The sequence below is a fragment of the Pantherophis guttatus genome, chromosome 8 (assembly GCF_059756535.1).
Source record: "Pantherophis guttatus breed Tessera chromosome 8, ASM5975653v1, whole genome shotgun sequence".
Taxonomy (NCBI): Eukaryota; Metazoa; Chordata; class Lepidosauria; order Squamata; family Colubridae; genus Pantherophis; species Pantherophis guttatus.
In genome coordinates, this window is record NC_142070.1 from 83,517,005 (window position 1) to 83,536,448 (window position 19,444).

Consider the following 19,444-nt stretch of genomic DNA (forward strand, 5'->3'; position numbering starts at 1 on the left):
GGCGTGTTACTCCGGGGCTGTTTATCGAACCGGCCTCAAAGTCAAAGATAAGGCTTGGAAAGAGGCAAACACGGGGGGGCAGGAAGGCGAGCCGCTTTGAAACCAACCCGGATGAGGCCGACTGCCGAATCCGGGAGCAGGAGACCCGCAGGCGCACCGCCTCGCCCCCTTCCGGGCCCGGCCTCCAAGCAGGAGGAACAGGCCGGACCCTCCGCCCCTGGCACCCACCTGCCCCGCTGCTCCCTGCCTTGCCCGCCCGAGGGGGGGGGAGGGGGAGGCAGGGGCAGCGCCGGGCAAGTCGCCCCCAGGTCTCCGGTGGCTCTTAGGGCTCAGGTTCCGGCCGGCCGAAGCGCAAGAGGCGACTCAGGCTGGCCCCCGGGCAGGGCTTTGCGGGTGGGGGGGTGGGGGGCGGCGCAGGGGTGTCGTTTGGAAGCGGGAGAGCTGCGTTTTCAGCCCAGGGTTGCCAGCCGGTGCTGCTCTCCTGCAAGGGCAGCCGAGAGACCCTCAGTCCCTCCCCCCCAATTCCACCTCCCAGTTTAGAGAGCCGAGTGGCTCGGGCGCCCCCTTCTGGCCACGGGGCGAGCGGCAGCCTCAGCGCCCGGCCGAAGCCGCTTTGGCGCAGGGAAGCTGCCCTCCTCGGCCTGGGGCGGCCTGGGCAGCTCGGTGGGGCTTGGGGGGAGCGAGCGGGGCTCTGCGCCTCTTTCTCCAAATGGAAGAGAAGGCCGAGGAGGAGGAGGAGGAAGGGCGGGCTTTGCCTGGGGCGGCAGGAAGAGCGAGCGCGGCTGGCCTGGCGATCCCGGTCGGGTCGGTTGCGGGAAATGTTTGGCGTTTGCGGACTGTGGTGGTTTGGGGCTCTCTGGGGCCTCCAGGGCCTGTCGAGTTTTGGGGCGGGGGGAGCGATCTCTCCATCTGTCCTCAACGGCACCTGCCACGTACAGCTTCTCCCATCTCGCTCCCTCAACTTCCATCTCTCCCTACGGATCCCTTGAAAGGCTGCAGTGGGGCTCACGCCACGTAACTCCCGACACCCGCCGACCGCATTTGAACTCCGAGCTCCCCCATGCCCAAGTCTACTCCCACTCCCGCGTACAGAGGCTGCCCCCTACAACAGAAACTACCTACGCGGGGGGAGGGGGGGCGTTGGATGTCTTAGATTTACAATTCCGGGGGATCCCTTGGAGGGTCACCCAGCAGCCCCTCCCCCGGCGTGGGCAGACCGTCTCAAAGCCTGCAGGAAGGACCCGATCCTAGCTGACCACAACGCCGCTGGGCGTCTCTAGACCACGTGGCCGTAAGGTGGACTTGCATCGCTTAGACCCGCCGGGTGGTTCGCGTGAAGGGCCTTGAGTGAAAGTAGAAGAGGCCGAACAAGGAGCCTTTAAAGCTCCTTATGGGATTCAAACGCAGCGGCAGCTGAAGGCGGCATCTGCAGAGGATACGCCGAGTAGAAGCGGCTCTTGGCAGCCAGGGCACAGCAGCCTCTGGAAGCAAGCCGTTCCCCAAAAGGCCGCAGCAGGCTCCGAAGCGCCCGCTCTCTTCCCCGATGCCAGCCGCGCACCGACACCTACGCTGCCGGCCCCAAGCCGTGCGCCGGCCCGGCCGTGGCCACCGCCCGAGGGTGCCTGGAAGGCTCTCTCCGCCGGCGACCGCGGCACACGTTCCGGGGCTGCCCGCCACACGGGGCCGGGAGGGGCGCCCCCGCGCGGCCCCCGGACGGCGTCGACGGCGCTTAAGGTGGCCGCGGCCTCTGGAGCGGAGCGACCCGCTGCGGGAGGGAGGACGTGCCCCTGGCCGACGGCGGCACTCCCCGGGCTCTGGGGACGGACTGCGGCCGCCGGGAAAGCCAAAGAGGCGGCCGTAACCTCCCCCACCGGCGGGAGGGTCGGGGCGCCGGCATGGTGGCCGCTCGCCCGCTTCCCAGGGGCTGAGGAGGGTCCCGGGAGGGCGGGGGGCGAGGGAACCGGCAGCTGCCCCCGTCCTCCTCCGGCCCGATGCCTCCCGGCTGCTCCTCCTGCTGCTGCTGCTGGGCGCACGTCCCCCCGGGCCAGCCAGCCCCGGCCCCTCCGGCGGCTGAGCAGGTGAGCGTCGGGCGGGGGATGCGGGTCCCGGGAGGAGCGGCAGGAAAGACACACCACGGCCACGCACGAGGGCTCCACGGCCGGCCTCCCCCGCCCTCGAGGGGGCGACGCTGGGCCTCCTGTCCCCGCCTGCGCGAAGGACCGGGACCCTCCCCCGGGAGCCCCCCGCCCGCCCGCCCGCCCGCCGGCACCAATGGGAGTCAGGCGGGGCGGAGATGCGCGGGGGTCTCCCCTCGACGGGCTCTCCGAGGTCCCGCAAGCCTCCCTCGGGCCTCCGGGGGCCACGCGTGCCCGGGACCCCCCTGGCGGCGGCGGCGGCGGCGGCAGCGGCAGAGCCCCCTTTGGACGGAGCGCGCCCGGCCGCCTCCCCGCCGAGATGCCGCCGCCGCCGCCGCCGCCGAGGGAGCCTCCTTAAGGCGGGGAGGGCGGCGGGTGACGCGGCCCGGGGGAGGCGGAGCAGCGGCCGGGGAGGAGCCGGGGCCTGCAGTGGAGCCGCGGCCCAGCGCGCACCGAGCCCGAGCGGAGGCGGCGGCGGCGGCGGCGGAGGCGGCGTAGGAGGCGGCGGCGGCGGGCCTGCTGCGCGGGAGGGCCTGGCTGGGCGCTGGTGCGAGGCTCCGGGGCCGGGCCGCCTTCCCTGCGGCAGAGAGAGATCGAGAGAGCGGCGTCCGCAGCGGCCCTTCGCCAGGCCTCCGCCGCGCCCTTCCTGGTCCGTCCAGGCGAGGCCCGGCGCCCGCTCCGCCCGCCCGCCTGGCCGGCCACCGGAGATGCGGGAGCGGCGGGCGCTGAGGGCCGGGCAGAGCATGAGGCCGGGGCGCGGGGCGGCCTCCCCCTGAGCGGCCGGTGGGTGAGCGAGCGAGCGGGGCGGGCGGGCTGGGAGGGTTGCTGGGCGCCGCCGCGGCCTTTCCCGCCGGAGCCGTTGGCGCCCCTGCCCGGCCCGGCCCCGATGCCCTTGAGGGCCCCGCCCGGCCTTGGCCAGGAGGAGGCGGCGGTCTTGGGCCGCGCGGGAGCCCGAGGCGGCCGGATGGCGAAGGCGGCGGGCCCGGATGGGCGGGGGGAGGGGGGCGGAGTGGGGCGGGGGCCCCGTTGCGCCTGCTGGGCAGTGTGTGTGTGTGTGGGGGGGTGTCCCCCGATTCCCCCGAGGCCGAAGCCCCCCCTCCCCCTCCCCCTCCCCGGGACAGAGGGGCTGCAGGGAAGGGGACCCCCGGCTCCCCCGCCTGCTCTGGTTGCAAAGGGGGGGGAAGGGGCTTCCTTAGGGCACCTTCGCCCTGGGTGGGGGTGGGGGTGGGGGGGGCTAGATGGGACCGTGGATGCGAGGCCCCTCCCGGCCCCTTTCTGGTCCCAGGGAAGCAAGTGGGGCTGCGGGTCAGTTTCCTTAACCGGCTTCCATGGGAAAACAGAAAAAGGCGGGGTTTCCCCCCTAGAGAAAAGGCCTGCCCTAGAGATAGCTTCATTTTTCATACTGAGGGGTTTTTATTATTATTATTTTTTTTTTTTGCAAGTCCAGAATTGTGGTTTAGGGATGCTGGTTGCCGGAAAAGGCAGGCAGAGGGTGCTACCACCTAATGTGGTTTTTTGTTTGTTGTGGCTGGCCCACTTAACAGCTGCCTGAGTGTGTTCGTTTAGGAAGCCCAGCTGGCTTCTGGGGCTGCCCTTCCTGGTTTCCCAACTTTGTCCCATTGCAGCCACCAAAGGTGGAAACGGTTGCTGCTGCTGCTGCTGTTACATAATGAACCCATCGGCTTCTTTGATCCCCAAAGATTTATCAGCTCATCTCAACCTCCCTTCTGCCTACGCTTTGGTAGACGCTTCCTTGGGTAGAGCTAGAAAATGTTTGTCCCTGCAAACCTAGGAGAAAACAGCTCTTTGAATGACTTGTCCTCCTCTGAACCAACGTCAGCAGTGAATTTTGCCTTTCTTAATGGAAATAAAGTAGGGAAGGACTGATAGATCCCAGAAAGTTGATTGCAAGTGGTGGAGAATATTTTGCTCTTGGCTGAGTATATTCAGGGAACCAACCGCCTTCTTCCCAGTCCAGATGCAAGTGAATTTAGCTAGTAACACCAGGAGTGGCTTCTGAGCTGAACTGTTTGATTATCTGTGCTGTGCAAAACTGACACGCACGCAATTCATACAGCATCCATACAAATTTCTGGCGTTGGGAGTTGAAAAATCTTAAGTGGTAGAAGAGAAACCCTGTATTAATTAAGGAAGGGTCAAACATATTAATAAATAGTTATGTTTTCTATCATGCTTAAGAGTTGCTTTTCTTTTTGTAATGACCTGTTGGCAAAAGCTGAAATAGGAATGGATGGAAGCAGCAGCTTTCATTGCCTTGCAAACTCGCCCCACCATCGGCCACAGCCACTCTGTGCATTAGGGCTATGGAGCTCTCCATCAGTCCCCATTCGCACCTCTGTTTAAATGGTGGTTATAATAGGTAACACAACATGCCATGTATTCAGGCTAGATACATATATTAGTCACGGACTATTTTTTCCTTATCACCTGAAGCCAAAAGCAAACCAGCCATATCGTGGCTTAATGCAATGTGTCAGTGCAACAGAATGCACTTCTTCACAATTGCTTTCCTCTAGTAGTTTGATGTTTAGTCTCTAGACTGATCTGCCTTAGCTCTTAGGGCTAATTGCTCACAGTTTTCCATTTTAACCACACAATTCTTTGCATATTTATTCAGAAGCAAGTTCTATGCATACAATCTACTTAGGACTCTTGCCAAATGGCTTATGATTAAATTACGGCAATAGAAGAAGTTGCTTTAACAAGAACAAAAGATCGTAAAAGATTACGTTGGATTTTTAAAAATGACCACTTAAGTATCTTTTTTCAGATTTCATTTCAGTTCAAGGAAGTATTTATCTTTCTATCTACAACAGAGAGTCCAGCTCACTTCCATAGAACCCGAAAGGTAGTTTTAAGACAAATGGTAATTGTTTTAGGGTTTTACGAAGTAATCTTCTGCTGGATTTTTTACTTGTTTCATTAAATGGGCAAGGACTTTAAATTCACATGCCTTCTGACAAGAAGGGTGGGTTACAAATTCTCATTTTGCCGTGAATGATGGGGCAAGGGGCATGTGCAGAGTGCCATTCCCCCAGTCGCTCATTGCTTGCTCCCACGTGCCAAGAATTCCGCCACTTCCTGGCAGGAGGAGGTTCTCATTCCAGAACTTAACAGCTGCTGCTTCTGGTCTGGGGTGAAGGCTTGGGGCCTCATGGCATTTGCATGGGTTATATTCAGATATCCCAAAATATGGTAATTGTTTTCAATTGAACATGAAGTTTGCATAGAGAGGACTTTACAATGGCATTTATCCTAAATTAGCTTTTAAATAAATGTAATGAAGGACAATAGCTTTGGAAATGCAGAGCCGAGGGCACCGCTTGAGAGGCCCTGTGGCTGTGGGAGGAATGCTGCTGGGCTCCAGCCTGGGTCTCTGGAGAGCAGGAGAAAGAGCTGGGCCCTGGGGAAGCCCACCTCCGGCACCTTTAGACAGCCGGGTCTGGGAAGCGTTCAGGGGGCCATGATGGGCCTCCAGGAGGAAGAGCCACATTGGGGCTGTGGTGTCACAACTGGAAAGACATAGATGTGCCGAGACTCTCTTGTAATAGCTGTGATATTTGTACCAATTAATCTGATAGAATATTGGCAGCTGGTTGCGGATTCCCAGGCCTTCCTGTTGTTTATAATTACGCCAGGTAGCAGCCCAGTGCAGAGGATTTTCTTGCAAATTTCATGCAACTTGTAGACACGATTGCAGAAAGCATTCACAAAGCTCCGTGCTGTTTTGTAACATGGTTTTTGAGCAGGAATCCATGCTTAAACTGCTAGGCTAGATCTCTAAGTAATCAAAACATGAACAAGTTTTGAACTTCACTGTTGCAATTTAGTTATCTTACCATTAAATCTTGCAGCTGTCCTGTGTTGAAATCAGATATTATGAATCAGTTTATGTTGCATTCTTCTTTTTAGTGATAAAAGGAAGAGAATTATATTCAGGCTTGAATGCTTTTCTCATTATTATCTAAACCAAAGGTATCTGGGCAGAATAAAGTTTATAAACATAAAAGCAGCAAAAGAATAATTAAACCATCCTAGTGTAAGACAATATATATTAGTTTATATAAAAAAAGGAGAAAACATCATCCCTCCTGTTAGTTTTTTAAAACCAGGACAGTAATATGGTGACTTCAGATGCTTCCCATCTGACAATGGGGAAGGGCTTCTGAGAAATGTAGCTTAGTTAGCAGCAAGCTGCCAGATTTTTATTTTGTTTTCTTTTAAGGAGAAAACTGCACACCTCACAGAAGAGAGGAGTTATTCTCTTCATTGTCTTGCGATGTAGAAGTATGTTAGGCTCTTTATGTTACTATCTTGGTCACTGAAGTAATTTTTAAATTTAAATTTGACCGGAGCATTCAAAATATATGTGCTTTGCAGTAGGCCCAGACAATTGTGTCTTTGTGGGTTTCCCCAGATTGAATTGTTCGAACTCTCCAGGTTAGTTCTCTTCTAATATCTCAAATGAGATGCCAAGACACTTTCCTCCCCTCCCCCTTCCTGAATTTAGTGGCTTGTTACCTGCTTATAGCATGAATCAAATGCTTTATGTTAATCTCCTGTGCCTCTTTTCCTGCTAGTCATGTTTATTTTTATTTAGTTTCATTTATTTAGTTTTATTCAGTTCATTTTTATCCAGAGATTCATGGTCTTCTCCCCTGGAGCTGGAGCTGTCTTTCTGTTTCTCTTAACTTTTTGATGGGCATGGCTTCCTACCCTGCCCCTTCCTTTCCTCCCAAGAGTTCATCCATTCTGTTTTCAAGCCCTGGTAGTCTGGTTTTTGTGTTACGTTGACTCCTGGTCTTGTAGACTTAGCAAGCGTCCAGTTCACAAGAAACAACTGAATAGCTGAAAATGGAATAACTGATCTTGAAAGGGTTAGCCTGGTCATCTCCTGGTGCTGCAGACCTGGAAAGTTAATACTGAAATAGTTCAGTCACTAAGAATAGACAGGGCAACATGTTTCATAATAATAGTAGGGCCACCCTCTCCTGCAGCAAACTCCAAATGGGACGGTGGCATCGCTTCTAGTCCAGGAAGGCATCATCCAGGAGGCCCCCCCAGAGCATCTGATGAGCAGCCATAGCTGGAAGAAAGCTCTTTTCTGCCTGAGCCAAGGTGCAGAAAAAGACTAATGGAACTCGAAGGTTGGAGGGCACCTTGGAGGTCTTCCAAGCCAGCCCCCTGCCCAGGGAAGGAAACTACAGACCATGTGAGACAAATGAGTTGTCCATCAATTTGGTTGAAAATCTCCAGTGACGGAAGCCCAACAGTTCCAGGTGAAAGGCTGACCCACTGCCTGGTAGCTCAGGAATTTCCTCCTTATTTTAAGTTTGGTTCTCCTTCTGTAAGACTTCCGTTCTTTGGTTCTTGCCCCCCACCCTCTGCACTGTGGCTTCCCTTCAAGTCTTGGAAGGTTATTATCATGTCTCCTCCCAGGTTCCTCTTCTTTAAGCTAAACATCATGGCTCTTTTAACCATTGTAAGTGGAATTCAGCCTACAAAGTCCCTCACAAGCCTTGTGACGCTTCCCTCGCTCTTTCCAGTTCTTTAGCATCCTCCTTGTTTTGGGATGACCAGAACTGGAGTGGTCTGATCGGTGTGACATAGAATGGAACGTTATATCTCTTACTGATGCAGCCCGGCCAGGATTGCCTTTGCTCTTTTCGGTAGCTGCAGGATGCTGCTGGCTCAGGCTTAATGTGAGGTCTACCACAGCGGCCAGATTCTTTTCCTAGTACGACCACCGCATCTTCTATATCAGTGTTTCCCAACCTTAACCACTTTTAAGATGTGTGGACTTCAACTCCCAGAATTCTCCAGCCAGCCCGGCTGAGGAATTCTAGTAATTTAAATCCACACATCTTGAAGTGGCTAAAGTTGAGAAACCTGGTCTGTCTGTCTTGTTTTCCATACATCAGGTTCTTCCTATCCAAGTGAGAGAACTCTACTTTCCTTCATTTGTTCAAATCACCCCAGTGTCATCGTTCCCCCCCCCCCACCGTCTCCTCCCCCCCCCCCGGATTGGTTTCAAGGATATTCTAAGATCAGTCATTTTCAAATGCTGTTGAAATAAATAAAATTAGCAGTGACTTGCATAAGTCAATGAGACCAAAACATAATTGACTTAATTTGGGTTCATTCTTTTCGTGGGCAGCTAACTGTCTTTGAATTAAGGCTGTGTTGAAAAATCTGTAATGGCTAGTAGCCAGTTCCTGAAGTTTCCCAACACAAGAGAAGGCATAATTCCAGGCTACTTAATCCACATTTATACTATAGCCACTTTTGCCTTCATAGTAGACCAATGGAGGCGCACCGAGAGTTCTGTTTTTCCCACTCTTGTACCTGTTTATGAGCGAAGTACATTCGGAATTTTTGAGTATGAAATGGAAGAATGGTTATTGTTCTAGATAAATTAATCCGGTACCGAGTAGCAGTTTATATGGCTGGGTTCTTTCCTTTCCCTACCTTGTTTTTGTCCTTCAAACTTCTGATCGAGTGGGAAAAGGAAAATAATTGAATTTATTTCTCCTGTTTTTACCCTTGATCTTATCTAAAAGGCTGAGAAACAAAGCATGGTATAGCCTGTGGTTAAAAGAATAGAAGTATTACTATGACATGTTGCCCCTAATATAATCTCTAAAAGAACATGAAATGAATGTTTGGGAGATGCCTACTGAACCTCAGAGAACGTTTGCTGTTGGTTCCTTGCTGTAAAACTCTAATTTCTAGACTTCTCTTGAGTCAGTGGGCTCTGCAGTTAGTAGTTCATTAAGCCTCTTTGCATCAAGGATATAAAATAGATCAGCAAATAATTGTAATCTCGGGATAGGCAATGTGGGGGGGGGGAGATTCTTTTTCCTGAGCTGCTTCTGACTTTAAGGATTCCCTTGATTAGCCAATAAGAACTAAATCATTAACGCACAAACGCAAGCAGGCTAGAAAAGTTAGTTGACTGGAGGTAAGATTCTCTTCTGTTCAGATTTACCTGCTGCAGGGCAAATTTTATGTGTCCTGCAGCAGGTAGATCTGGACAGGAGATCTGTGTTCAGGAATTCAGTTCTAGGCCTTTTCTTCTCATCTCTTTGAGTCAAAGGAAATTTGCCCACCTTCTTCCAGGTTTTGAGAGTACAGTAAGATCGTGGCGGTTTGGATCCAAAGCTGCAAAAGCGTTTCCGAGGTGGCTGGGGGCCCCACCCCACACCCCATGTAAGGGAAGCTGCTTCCATTCCTGGGACTGCATGGTCGCTCTCTCACCCCTGGCAAACGTGTTTGAGTTGCTGGAGGTGCCAGTGGTGCAGGTGCTGATGCTTAGGGGCAGGTGTGTCTGTGTGGCCAAGGCTTCCTTGACTCTTGGGGCAACCTCAGGGGAAGGAGTTGTTGGGCCATCCCAGGAGGAGAGGGCTTCTTGAAGGGGCAGCCCCTGACAGATGTGGCATGCCTGCCCACAGCGCCTTCTTAGCTTTGGGCTTCGTCCGCAAGGCATCTGCTTGGCGCCCTTTGCGAACAGGCTGGCCTGAGAGGCCCTGATGGTGGCCTGCTTCATCCCGCAAGAGGAGGGTGGTGTTGTGGGAAGCGTCTACCAATCCACGCTAGGTCCGCCATGGTTTCCCAGGGCCATCCGTTGAGGTGTTCCCACTATGGTCTGATTTATGATGCTTTTTTGCTTAGATTGTTCTCTGCCAGAAGTCTATTAAATGATGGTGGGGAATGCAGAAATTCCCATGGATGAATGAGTATGGGCTCTTAATGGTGAAAATGTGCTCGCAGCCCCTAAATAGCAATAGCCCTTAGACTTATAGCCCGCTTCTCAGTGCTTTACAGCCCTCTCTAAGCGGTTTATAGAGTCAGCATTTTGCACCCAACAATCTGGGTCCTCATTTTATCCAACTCTGAAGGATGGAAACCTTGAGCTGGTCAGGCTCAAACTCCTGGCTCTGGGCAGAGTTAGGGTTAGATGGTTACTGTGCCATCATGGCTCCCTAAGGATCCATGTTAGCTTTTATCTAATTAGACACTTATTTACAGACTGCCCACTTCCACAAAGCAGTTTCTTTCTCTATTTCCCTTTTTAATCAGCATCACCATTCTGAGATTAGACATCCCTCAGCAATGGAAGTTCCAGTCCCTACTTGCAGTTGTAAATCGAGGACTACCTGTGGTTGAGCTAGCGCCTCTCCCTTATTTTTGGGGGGGGGGGGTCATCTATGTAAACGATTTGTCACCTGTTCCAGGAATGTGTGACCTTCGTTTCAAGGAGGTGGGATCAGACTGCAGTGTTTCGCTTACCTAATTGTGCTTCTAGACTACCCAAGAGTGGGTAACATATAGACCTGTGAAAGGGTGGCTTTAGGAATAAATTAAGATTTTGACTTAGCCCTGCAGAGGATTGGGGAGCCGCCTAACTCACCTTTCCTGTCCTTGCTTCTGTCTTCGCCACAGATCTTGTCCTCCAACGTCATGGCTTCCGACCTGGAAAGCAGCCTCACGTCCATCGACTGGCTCCCCCAGCTCACTCTTCGGGCCACCATTGAGAAATTAGGGGGGGCTTCTCAGTCAGGTGCCCCGGGAGCTGGCCGGAAGTGTCCGCCTGGCTCTCCGACCGACCCCAATGCCACTTTGAGCAAGGATGAGGCCGCGGTCCACCAGGACGGGAAGCCCCGCTACAGCTACGCTACCCTGATCACCTACGCCATCAACTCCTCGCCCGCCAAGAAGATGACCCTCAGCGAAATCTACCGCTGGATTTGCGACAACTTCCCCTATTACAAGAATGCGGGCATAGGCTGGAAGGTGAGGACCCCGAGCGTGAAGCTCTCTCGTTGCTGGGCTCATGAGAACCCATTGCTGTGACACGCCCCCCGTGTAGGGAGGGCTCAATTGAGCCAAAGCCACAGATTTCTGCCCCAAGGAGAAATTGTGGTTTAAATTACGGTGGTGGTTAGGGGTGTGCGCATGAGATGGAAGCATTTTTTATACGAGTAGTCTTATTTCGGAACGTAACTCCAAAAAACTTTTCTATATATGCTTCCCAGGTCCCTTGTGAGGGTGCCTGGGTTATATTTATTTAGAACATTTGCATGGCTGCAATGGGACGGGCTCTGGGTTGCAGGACAAAAAAGGGAAAGAAAATCAAGCAAACTTATAAGAAAAACCACACACGGTGTTAAAAGCAGCTGAAACAAGGAAGGGGTGATCAGAAGTATGACACTCTCTTATTGGGGACTCAGAGGCAGCTGCCCTTTGGACTGACTCCTCCGGAGGTTGAAGCATTTGCTCAGAGAGCCAAAGGTTTCAGTCCTGGGGAAGCCCAGGCTTTGGGGTAGGTTTGCTCTAGGCCAAACGAAAAATACGAGATGGGCCTAGCGGAGGCAGAGCTCGCCCTCACCCCAGAGGCAGGGGTACTTGTTTATGTGGAGAAATGCCACAAATGCTATTTTAGTCCTGCAAAAATCCAGTTAAGTTTCTTAGCCTGACCTCTAGAGAAAGTGGCAGAACTCCTTTGGCTCCGTGGGTTCTGGTATTTCTTTATCAAGATTTTGCTTTGCTCGAGTAAAGCTATTTCACTGCTAGCCTATTTTGTTTGGGCAGTAGTACCTGCTGGGCCCTGGTTTTCTGGCAGACAGCAACCATATTCTGAGGATTAAGCAAGTCTGGATCCGAAAATATTTTCAGAAGACAGGTTGGTCGGCGACTAGAGATACGAGACTCTGAGGGTCAGAGCTGGAAGTCTTGGCTGGGCAGGCAGGAGAGTGTGGGGGAAAGTCCTGCTTCTCCTCAGGGTGGAGCTGCCTAGAGGCCGTTGGGGTCTTCTTGGTCCCTCTTCTTGGACTCTCTTGTCTGGCCTGAAGAACCCAGCAGGGCAGGAATCTGCCATTCATTCGTTTGTCTGTCGAGCGTTTCTGTGCCGATTCGAGACAATTACAATACAGAATAAGATGGACAGGCAGATCAATGATACAAATATACTTCCTGGGTCCTTTTGGCAGCCTGAGTCCTTTTATCCGGGTCTCCCATCCAGGCCTGACGAGGCCAGGCCCGCACATCGTCTCAGCCCAGAGAAGGTCAGCCTGCTGCGGCTGCTGCCGCCCTTCGCAGCCTTCCATTTCCCAGCAAAATTTGAGCCATAATTCCTCAGCTGCTTGGCGGTGCAGAGAACGAGGGGCCTGGGACCCCTGAAGGCTTCCAGATCCTCACGCCGCAGCTGCCTTCCCTGGGCTGAAGCTGTGTGATACTGCAGAGTTCTCTGTGGCCAGAAGCCCCCAGGCAGAGGCCAAGGGGCTGTCAGGGCAGCAGGCCTGGGGGAGAAGAACGGGGGCTTGGGTTGCCGGGGTAGGGGAGGCTGAGATGCAGGAGGTGAGGAAGTTGCTGGGCCGGCCTCTTTCTCCCAGCCAATGGGCAAGGCGTGTTTGGGGAGGAGGTGGGAAGGCAGGGCTAAGCAGCTGCTTGACTACTGCAGCGATTCCTTCGCTTCTCTCCCTAGAACTCCATCCGGCACAACCTTTCTCTGAACAAATGCTTTCGGAAAGTGCCTCGTCCCCGGGACGACCCTGGAAAGGTGAGCCGGCTTTTCCCCACCAAGGGATTCTTCAAGCCTTCCGCCTTCTTTTGACCCAGTGAGGCAAAAGGAGATCCACGAAGGGCCACAGAAGGCAAGGCGGCTCTGCCCGTGGAATGGGCTTCGGGCAAAATGGGGGCTGGGGGCTCGGGGGCACTTAACCTCCCCGTCTTTGGAGGTGGCAGACAGAGGCAGGAGGACGGGAGCTTCGCCTGGGAGGCTCCCTTCCCTTTTCCTGAGGGGGGGGCTGCTCTTTCCGACGGCGGCAGCCCTTCCTGTCCAACCTGTTCCTCCCAAGAGGGTTTACGCGAGGCTGCAACTCGCTCGGGATGATGACACTGAAACGGAAAGAGGGCAGAGGGCCTGGCCGTGGCAGGAGGGGGAAGAGCAGCCAGTGCAGCTGGATTGCCTGCCTTTGTCTTTTCAGGGCTCGTATTGGACGATTGACACCTGTCCCGATATTTCCCGGAAGAGGCGCCATCCACCGGATGACGATGTGAGTGTGACCCTCCAGCAGAGCACTGAGGGGGATCCCTCTTCCCCAGGGGCCACCGGGAAAAGGGCTTTTAAAATGGTCAAGGAGCCCCTTTCTTCCATCCTCAAAACCAACTTCTTGCTTAAAGAAATAGATTTCATTGACTGAGCAACTGCTCAGTCGTCTCCTTTAGTTGATCAGTTGATGGGAGTTTTCTTCCCTGTGAAGGTTCTCTCAGGGCTGCCGCTGTGAGAGAGTCCCTGGAAGGGCACCTGGCCTTGGCCACCAGGGATGGAGCCCGAGGCTTCTGTTGGAGGCCCCTTCCTTGGGAGGTTGTGCTGGCCTTCCATGCGCCTTGGTTTCGCGCAGAAGATGCGCCCCTATTTCTTGTGATGAGGCTCGACTGCCTGCTTTGATTTTCCAGCTGTCACAGGATTCCCCGGACCAGGAGGCCAGCAAAAGCCCCCGGGGCTCCGTCTCTCTGGGCCCCGAGGCGTCGCTCTCCCCCGAGTCCAACCAGCAGCTCTCGTTGCAAAGCACACCCCCGCTGGGCAATTACGGCCAGGTGCGTGATGATGGCGCCAAAGACATTTGGCTGGGTGGGGGCAGGAGGCCCGGTGAGCCTTGGCCCAGGACAGAGCCCTTTGGTGCCCCCCCCCCCGGGTGTGCTCCTGTTTCACCCCCACCCCCTGCTTGCCTTCTGCAGCAGAGCGCAGGGCCAGTGGAGGTGGCCGCCACAGTGGCGGGCGGACAAGGCCGGGAAGGGACCGAGGTGCCACCTCCGCACTACAGCACCAGCAACGACTTGAAGTTCTCCTACTCGGAAATCAACTTCCAGGATCTCAGCTGGTCCTTCCGAAATCTCTACAAATCGATGCTCGAGAAGTCCTCTTCCTCCCAGCATGGTGAGCAGCGGGGCTAGGTGGTCAGGGGTGGGGGCAGGGAGAGGGACAAGTGAGTTGCACCCGGGACCGGCTCCTCTGATCCAGACGGGGCTGCTGAGCTGCTCTGAGGGTTCCTTCGGGATGCTTGGAGACCCTCTTATGAGAACGGGCGGCTGGCATGAAGCGGCCCCTTCATGCAGTTTGGGGGAGCACTCTGTCTGCCCCCACCGCCCCTCCCCTTTGGCTCCCTGCTTGCTTGGGGAGAGCAGCATCTGCCCAGGACTTGGCTTGGAAACGTCTGGTGGGGAAAGGCCAGCGAGGGACATCAGGCAGGCAGGGCAGGGCAGGGCAGGGCAGGGCAGGGGGCGTGCTCTTTTGTGGAGGGCAAACAGCCCCCTGTCCGCCTTCTGAAACCACTCCCTGGCCCCAGGAGGGGCACAGTTGGCAGGGCGCCATATTGAGCGGGGTCATGGGCTGTGGGGCAGACCCTCTCCTGCTTGCCCCACCGGCTTTCCTCTGAAGGGAGCAGAACTGGCTTTGGGGGGGGTCTGCAGGGTGGGGGGGGGGCATCGGAAGCAGGTCATCGACACCCCTGACCCGGAACCAGTCAGAGTTCATTTCCCAACACCAGAGGCCCCCTACCACCCCCACCCCCGGAAAAGGCTCAGCGGGGCACAAGTCTGGTCGCAGGGCTTGGGAAAGAACAGGAAGGCCCCCATGCGCCCCCTGAGCATTTTCCTCCTGATCTGCCCTTCAGATTTCTCCTCCCTCCTGGGGGAGATGCAGCCCTCCAACCACAGCTACTACATGTACCAGCAGCCACAGGGGCCTCCCTCCGTCGGAGCTGCGCCGCCCCTCCACACTCCAACCTCGGAGAGCTGCCAGTCCCAGGGCAGCAAGCAGCAGGCGGGGGACGGCTACGGCCCCCCTCCCGTGATGTCTCTGCACCCCTCTGCCATGCAGCACGGAGGGTACCACCAGCACCATCATCCCCACGCCCACCCGCAGCAGCAGTCGCAGGCCTCCCTCAATAACGCCAGCTTTGGTGAGTTCCAGCCCAGGGAGGGGCTTTGTCCCATGGGGTGAATTTTAAGGTGGCGGGAGGAAAAATGGCCGCCTAAGTGGATGGAAGCCATTTTAGCTCTGTCTAGCATAAATGAACTGGGCGGCTATGTTGAGTGACGTTTCAATCCTCTCCGTAACATTGGGGTGCATCTCCTGCGCCTGGGGATAAGGGAGAAGATCTGGGGGACGCTCATTTCCCTGCCTGTCTTGTCTGCCCCTCCCCAGCTTTTCCCTCCGACTGGTGCTCCAACATTGACTCTCTGAAAGAAAGCTTCAAGATGGTCAATCGGCTCAACTGGTCCAGCATTGAACACTCCCAGTTCTCAGGTGAGGGCATCTTCCTTGGGTGGGGGGGGGGGGGGCTGCCCTCTAGGGGTGTGTGTGTCCCTGGTGTGGGCAGAGCAGTGATTGCCTGTTCCCCCCTCCCCCGCCACAGAATTAATGGAGAGCCTCCGCCAGGCCGAACGGAAGAACTGGTCCTTAGATCAGCACCACATTGCCAACCTCTGTGACTCCCTGAACCACTTTCTCACCCAGACCGGGCAGCTCCCTCACCTGGGGGGGCCCCCGCAGCCCCCCCGCATCTCCGAGTCCTGTGCCCTGAACAGCAACAAGCAGGAGCAGCCCATGAGCCAAGGTAGAGACCGAGGGCAGGAGAGCCTTCTGGGAGAGGGAGGGAGGGAGGGGCAAGGACAGCTGCGTCCTCCCTTCTTGGGGAGAAGCCTGAAGGCGTTTGTGGGGGAGCGTGTGCTCCTCCCCTGGAGGAATCGGGGTGACCTGAGGAAATCAGCCGTCTCAGCCTATGACGGGGTTATGGGGAGCCGATTGGGAGCAGGGCCGCCCTTCTGAGCAGCTCAGTGTTGGACGAGAGGGGTAGACTAAGCCCTTCCTCTTTTAAAAATGACCCGTGTCTCCCAGGGTCCAGGCCTGGTCATAGTAGTGGAGGTTAGGGCTAACTCCATGGATGGTGGGGAGGCCAGGAGGTGCCGTCTCCTCAAGATACCCCATTAGACACCTCTGCCCCTAGATGTCCGAATGAGACCCTAACCCTTTTCAATATGAAGTGTGCCATGAACCGCAAATTCCTCACAGGAAGGGGAAGAAGCAGGCGGACACCATAAAACAGCCCCCTCCCCGCTCCCAATCCAAGGTGGTCTCAAAGAGACGGTAGGGATTTTCAGTCCTGACCCTCCCTGTCTGCCCCTCTTCTCCCCAGTGAACTCGTATGGTCAGCCGGCACCTCCCCACCTGTACTCGGGACCCTCGCCGATGTACTCGATTCCCACCCAGGATTCCCCAGGGTATAACCGCCCAGGTAAGGAGATGTCCAAATCGGTGGCCAACTGGGGAGGCAGCTGCTTCGGCTTGAGCTGCTTGGCAAATGCTGCTCATACTTTCCCTGGCAGGCTCTCTGCCTGCCCACTTAATCCTCGGCCTTGAATTGGCAAACCTTGTGAACGTTCAGCCGTTTTAATTCTTTAGATTAAATAAGTTAATTCAATTAAGGGCTCCCTCAAATGCCAGGGAAAGGGGGAGGGGGGTTTGCCACAGGAAGCATTCAGAAGAATTCAACTTACGCTTCCTTCTTGCGCTTTTCTTTCCCGCCTTGTGCAATTTGCTCAGGTCATCATTTGGTTTCGCGGCCCCCTCCAGGAGCCCCCGAGGAGATCCCTGATGATTTCAATTGGGATTTGATCACCTAGCAAGCGAGAGACTTGGTAGCCCATCCCTCCCGGAGGGTCCCTGCAGGAGGAGGAAGCTGTGCGTGCCAGTCCCAGGCCAGCGCTCGGCCTCCTTCCTTGCCTGTATATAGATATATATTCTCTTCTTCAGCCAGAGAAGCTGCCACAAGATGCTGCCCAAGATAATCTTCCTTGCGCTCCTTGTTTTTACCTTCTTTTCTTCTTCCTTATTATTATTATTATTATATTATTACCATCATCATCATCATCATCATCGTTGTACCCAGCCCTTTTCACTCTATCTGCCAGCTTCGGATTTTACACGTTTATTGGGCACCTTGTCTGGATGCAAGTCGGAAGACTGCCCTGGTGCCGGAGGAGACTTCCAAAGAATTGAGGGCATCTTTCATCATCATCATTATCTTCATCATCATCGTCGTCGTCGTCGTCACCCCTTGCATTGTACAATCCCTCTTTCCCCTAGAGGTGGCCAGGGACTCTCTCGATGGCTGCTGAAGTGAGCGCGCCTGTGGATCTTGAGAGTCTGTAAGAATTATGTCCTTCCTAAATGTCGTGACGTATGTGTGTGGGGGGAGGGAGTTGGACTGGTCCGAAGGAGAACTCTGCCCGCTTCCTTGCACCAGCAAGCAGGAGCGAGCGAAGGGAGGAAGGCCGTGGCCGTGGCAAGAAGGCAAGACTGGGCTCGGAGAGGCCGAGAGAGGCTGGAACGGGAAGCGAGGAGGACATCGCCCGACTTGCAACGCAAAGGCTGTTCGGCTGCTGCTGCTGCTGCTGAGAGAGGAGGGCGGGGGTGGCCCTCCCCGTTTTCAACTCCCTGCCGTTTTGCACTTCAGCCCTTGGCAGATCAGGAGAGCTGGACAGGTCTGCTCCGCGTCAGGTGGGATGGACAGCAAGGACTGCTGGACTAGACCAGGGCTTCGGCCACCGGCTTCCTCTCCTCTCTTCCCCTCTTTGAAGGCAGCAGATGAGACAGACGAATCAAGGAGAACCGTACTCCTCTCCCCTTCAAGGGCTTTTTTTTTTTTTTAAACTTCTGGATTTCACCCCCCACCCCCCACCCCACCCCCATTTTGCTGGAACGTGTTGTGACTTGTGATGCAAAAGAGGAGGAGGGTTTCCCCCCGGCTCCTCTGCCTTGTACAGCTAAGCAAGGGATGCTTCCTGCATGGTGGATGAAGCGAGGCAGAAAGAGGAACATCGTGCCGGGCAGAACTTGGAGGGCTCCAATTTGAGCCCCTCCTGCAGCGAGAGGAGCCGACCTCTGAAGGAGACGCGGCACTCCCTGATTGACTGGGGAGGGAAGTTGGACGCCCCCTTCTGCTCCAGAGAGAGTGGGGAAGGGCAGAGGCTGGGTGGGTGGTTGACAGGCCCTTCCGAGCATGGGTGTCACAAACTGGGCCCGCCAGGGATTCCATTTTGACAGCCCAACCCACTGCTGGGTTTCCCCTTTCTAGTGTGCTTCTCTTGTGGCCAGACCTCTCCTTCCCCTGCACGCCCCTCCAGCTGCAAGCCTGCTTTGTAGGGGTGGGTTGAGGGGAGAGCCCGGTTGGATGCAGAACCGTCATGCGGAGGGGGGGGGAGGTTCCTGCCGCATCCAGCTCACTGCTGGGGAGGGAAGGAGGGAGGGAGTTTGGACAGTGGGGAGGGGGGGGACCCTGCCTCAAGGGAGACCCTGAGCCGGATGTGCAGGAAGACCTGGTGCTGCCTCCTGTCATGAGAATGCTGCCCGGGGCAGGATGCAGGGATGGCTTCTCCTCCAGGTTTTGGGCAGGGTGCTTCTGCGGAGGACTCCCCTCCCCCCCCCCAGGAAGGGTCATTCAAGGAGGCAAGAGATCATCCATCAGGCTCTTCATCCACACAGTTGCGCCTTTCTGCGTATGTAAATATATGCCAGTCAGTGTCCAAATCGGTCTCCTCCCCCTTTTCTTCCCTGTAAAGAAACGGTGTCATCCTGGGGTAAGGATTCGATCCGAGGCAGTGCCCCGCCAACGGCCGTCCCGGTCTGCCCAACAGCCACGGAGGGGGATCCCTCGCCTGCCCATTGCTCTGTGCGGCCCACAATGCTTGACGCCGAGGAGGGGAGGGTGGCCTCACAAAAATTATTTTTGTGCATGCTTTCTTAATTAAAAAAGTGAATGTTTATGGTTTAACCGTTTTGGTGCCCCTGTTTTAATTTGTGGCAGACTGCAGGACTGACAGATTTAAGGCCCTCTTAGTTCTTACTGAACAAAAGCCAACAAAAGTTTAAATCCGGTCCTTGAACGTGCAGCCTGCTCTGGCTCAGCGTCTCTGCGCAAAGGAAGGCTCTGCGTGGATGGGTGAAGGGCAGGGGTGAGGGGGGGAGCTATCCTTGCCAAGGGCCCACCCTGCGCCCAGGCCCAGAGTCACGTGGCCATCACGGAGAGCCTCAAAATCCCAAACCCCTGCCTCACCCCCCCCCACCGTCATGTGATCAAAAGGGGGGCTATGGGCGTGCGCCAGACTTTAGGACGGGGGCACTGCGGCTCCCACCACCCCCATAGGCCAGAAGGCCTCTGTTGTTCACCCCACTCATTGGTTAGCCTCCCCCCCCCCCGAATGGCCTGGGCCTTTCCCCCCCCCTT

General features: G+C 55.5%; 1 protein-coding gene across 2 annotated transcripts; it reads left to right on the forward strand.

Annotated features, from left to right (window-relative positions):
• The first annotated feature begins 2,543 nt into the window (after positions 1-2,543).
• Positions 2,544-18,991, forward strand: FOXJ2 (forkhead box J2). Of its 2 annotated transcripts, none has more exons than XM_034435975.3 (11): positions 2,544-2,918; positions 10,599-10,949; positions 12,640-12,714; positions 13,142-13,210; positions 13,614-13,754; positions 13,896-14,094; positions 14,831-15,118; positions 15,364-15,465; positions 15,575-15,775; positions 16,355-16,453; positions 16,762-18,991. In XM_034435975.3, exons 2-11 carry the CDS (start codon positions 10,617-10,619, stop codon positions 16,839-16,841), a joined length of 1,587 nt encoding a protein of 528 aa, XP_034291866.1. In that variant the 5' UTR covers positions 2,544-2,918; positions 10,599-10,616; the 3' UTR covers positions 16,842-18,991. The 2 variants fall into 2 exon arrangements, with proteins under 2 accessions (XP_034291866.1, XP_034291867.1); XM_034435976.3 differs by having other exon boundaries at positions 2,570-2,922.
• The last annotated feature ends 453 nt before the right edge of the window (positions 18,992-19,444 follow it).

What these genes read in the sequence shown, in the direction of transcription:
- FOXJ2 (XM_034435975.3), top strand. Translation starts at nt 10,617, where the DNA reads ATGGCTTCCGACCTGGAAAGCAGCCTCACGTCCATCGACTGGCTCCCC. An exon ending in CCCGGGACGACCCTGGAAAG is followed by an intron (nt 12,715 to 13,141) that starts GTGAGCCGGCTT and finishes TTGTCTTTTCAG; the next exon opens with GGCTCGTATTGGACGATTGA. An exon ending in CCCAGGGTATAACCGCCCAG is followed by an intron (nt 16,454 to 16,761) that starts GTAAGGAGATGT and finishes CAATTTGCTCAG; the next exon opens with GTCATCATTTGGTTTCGCGG.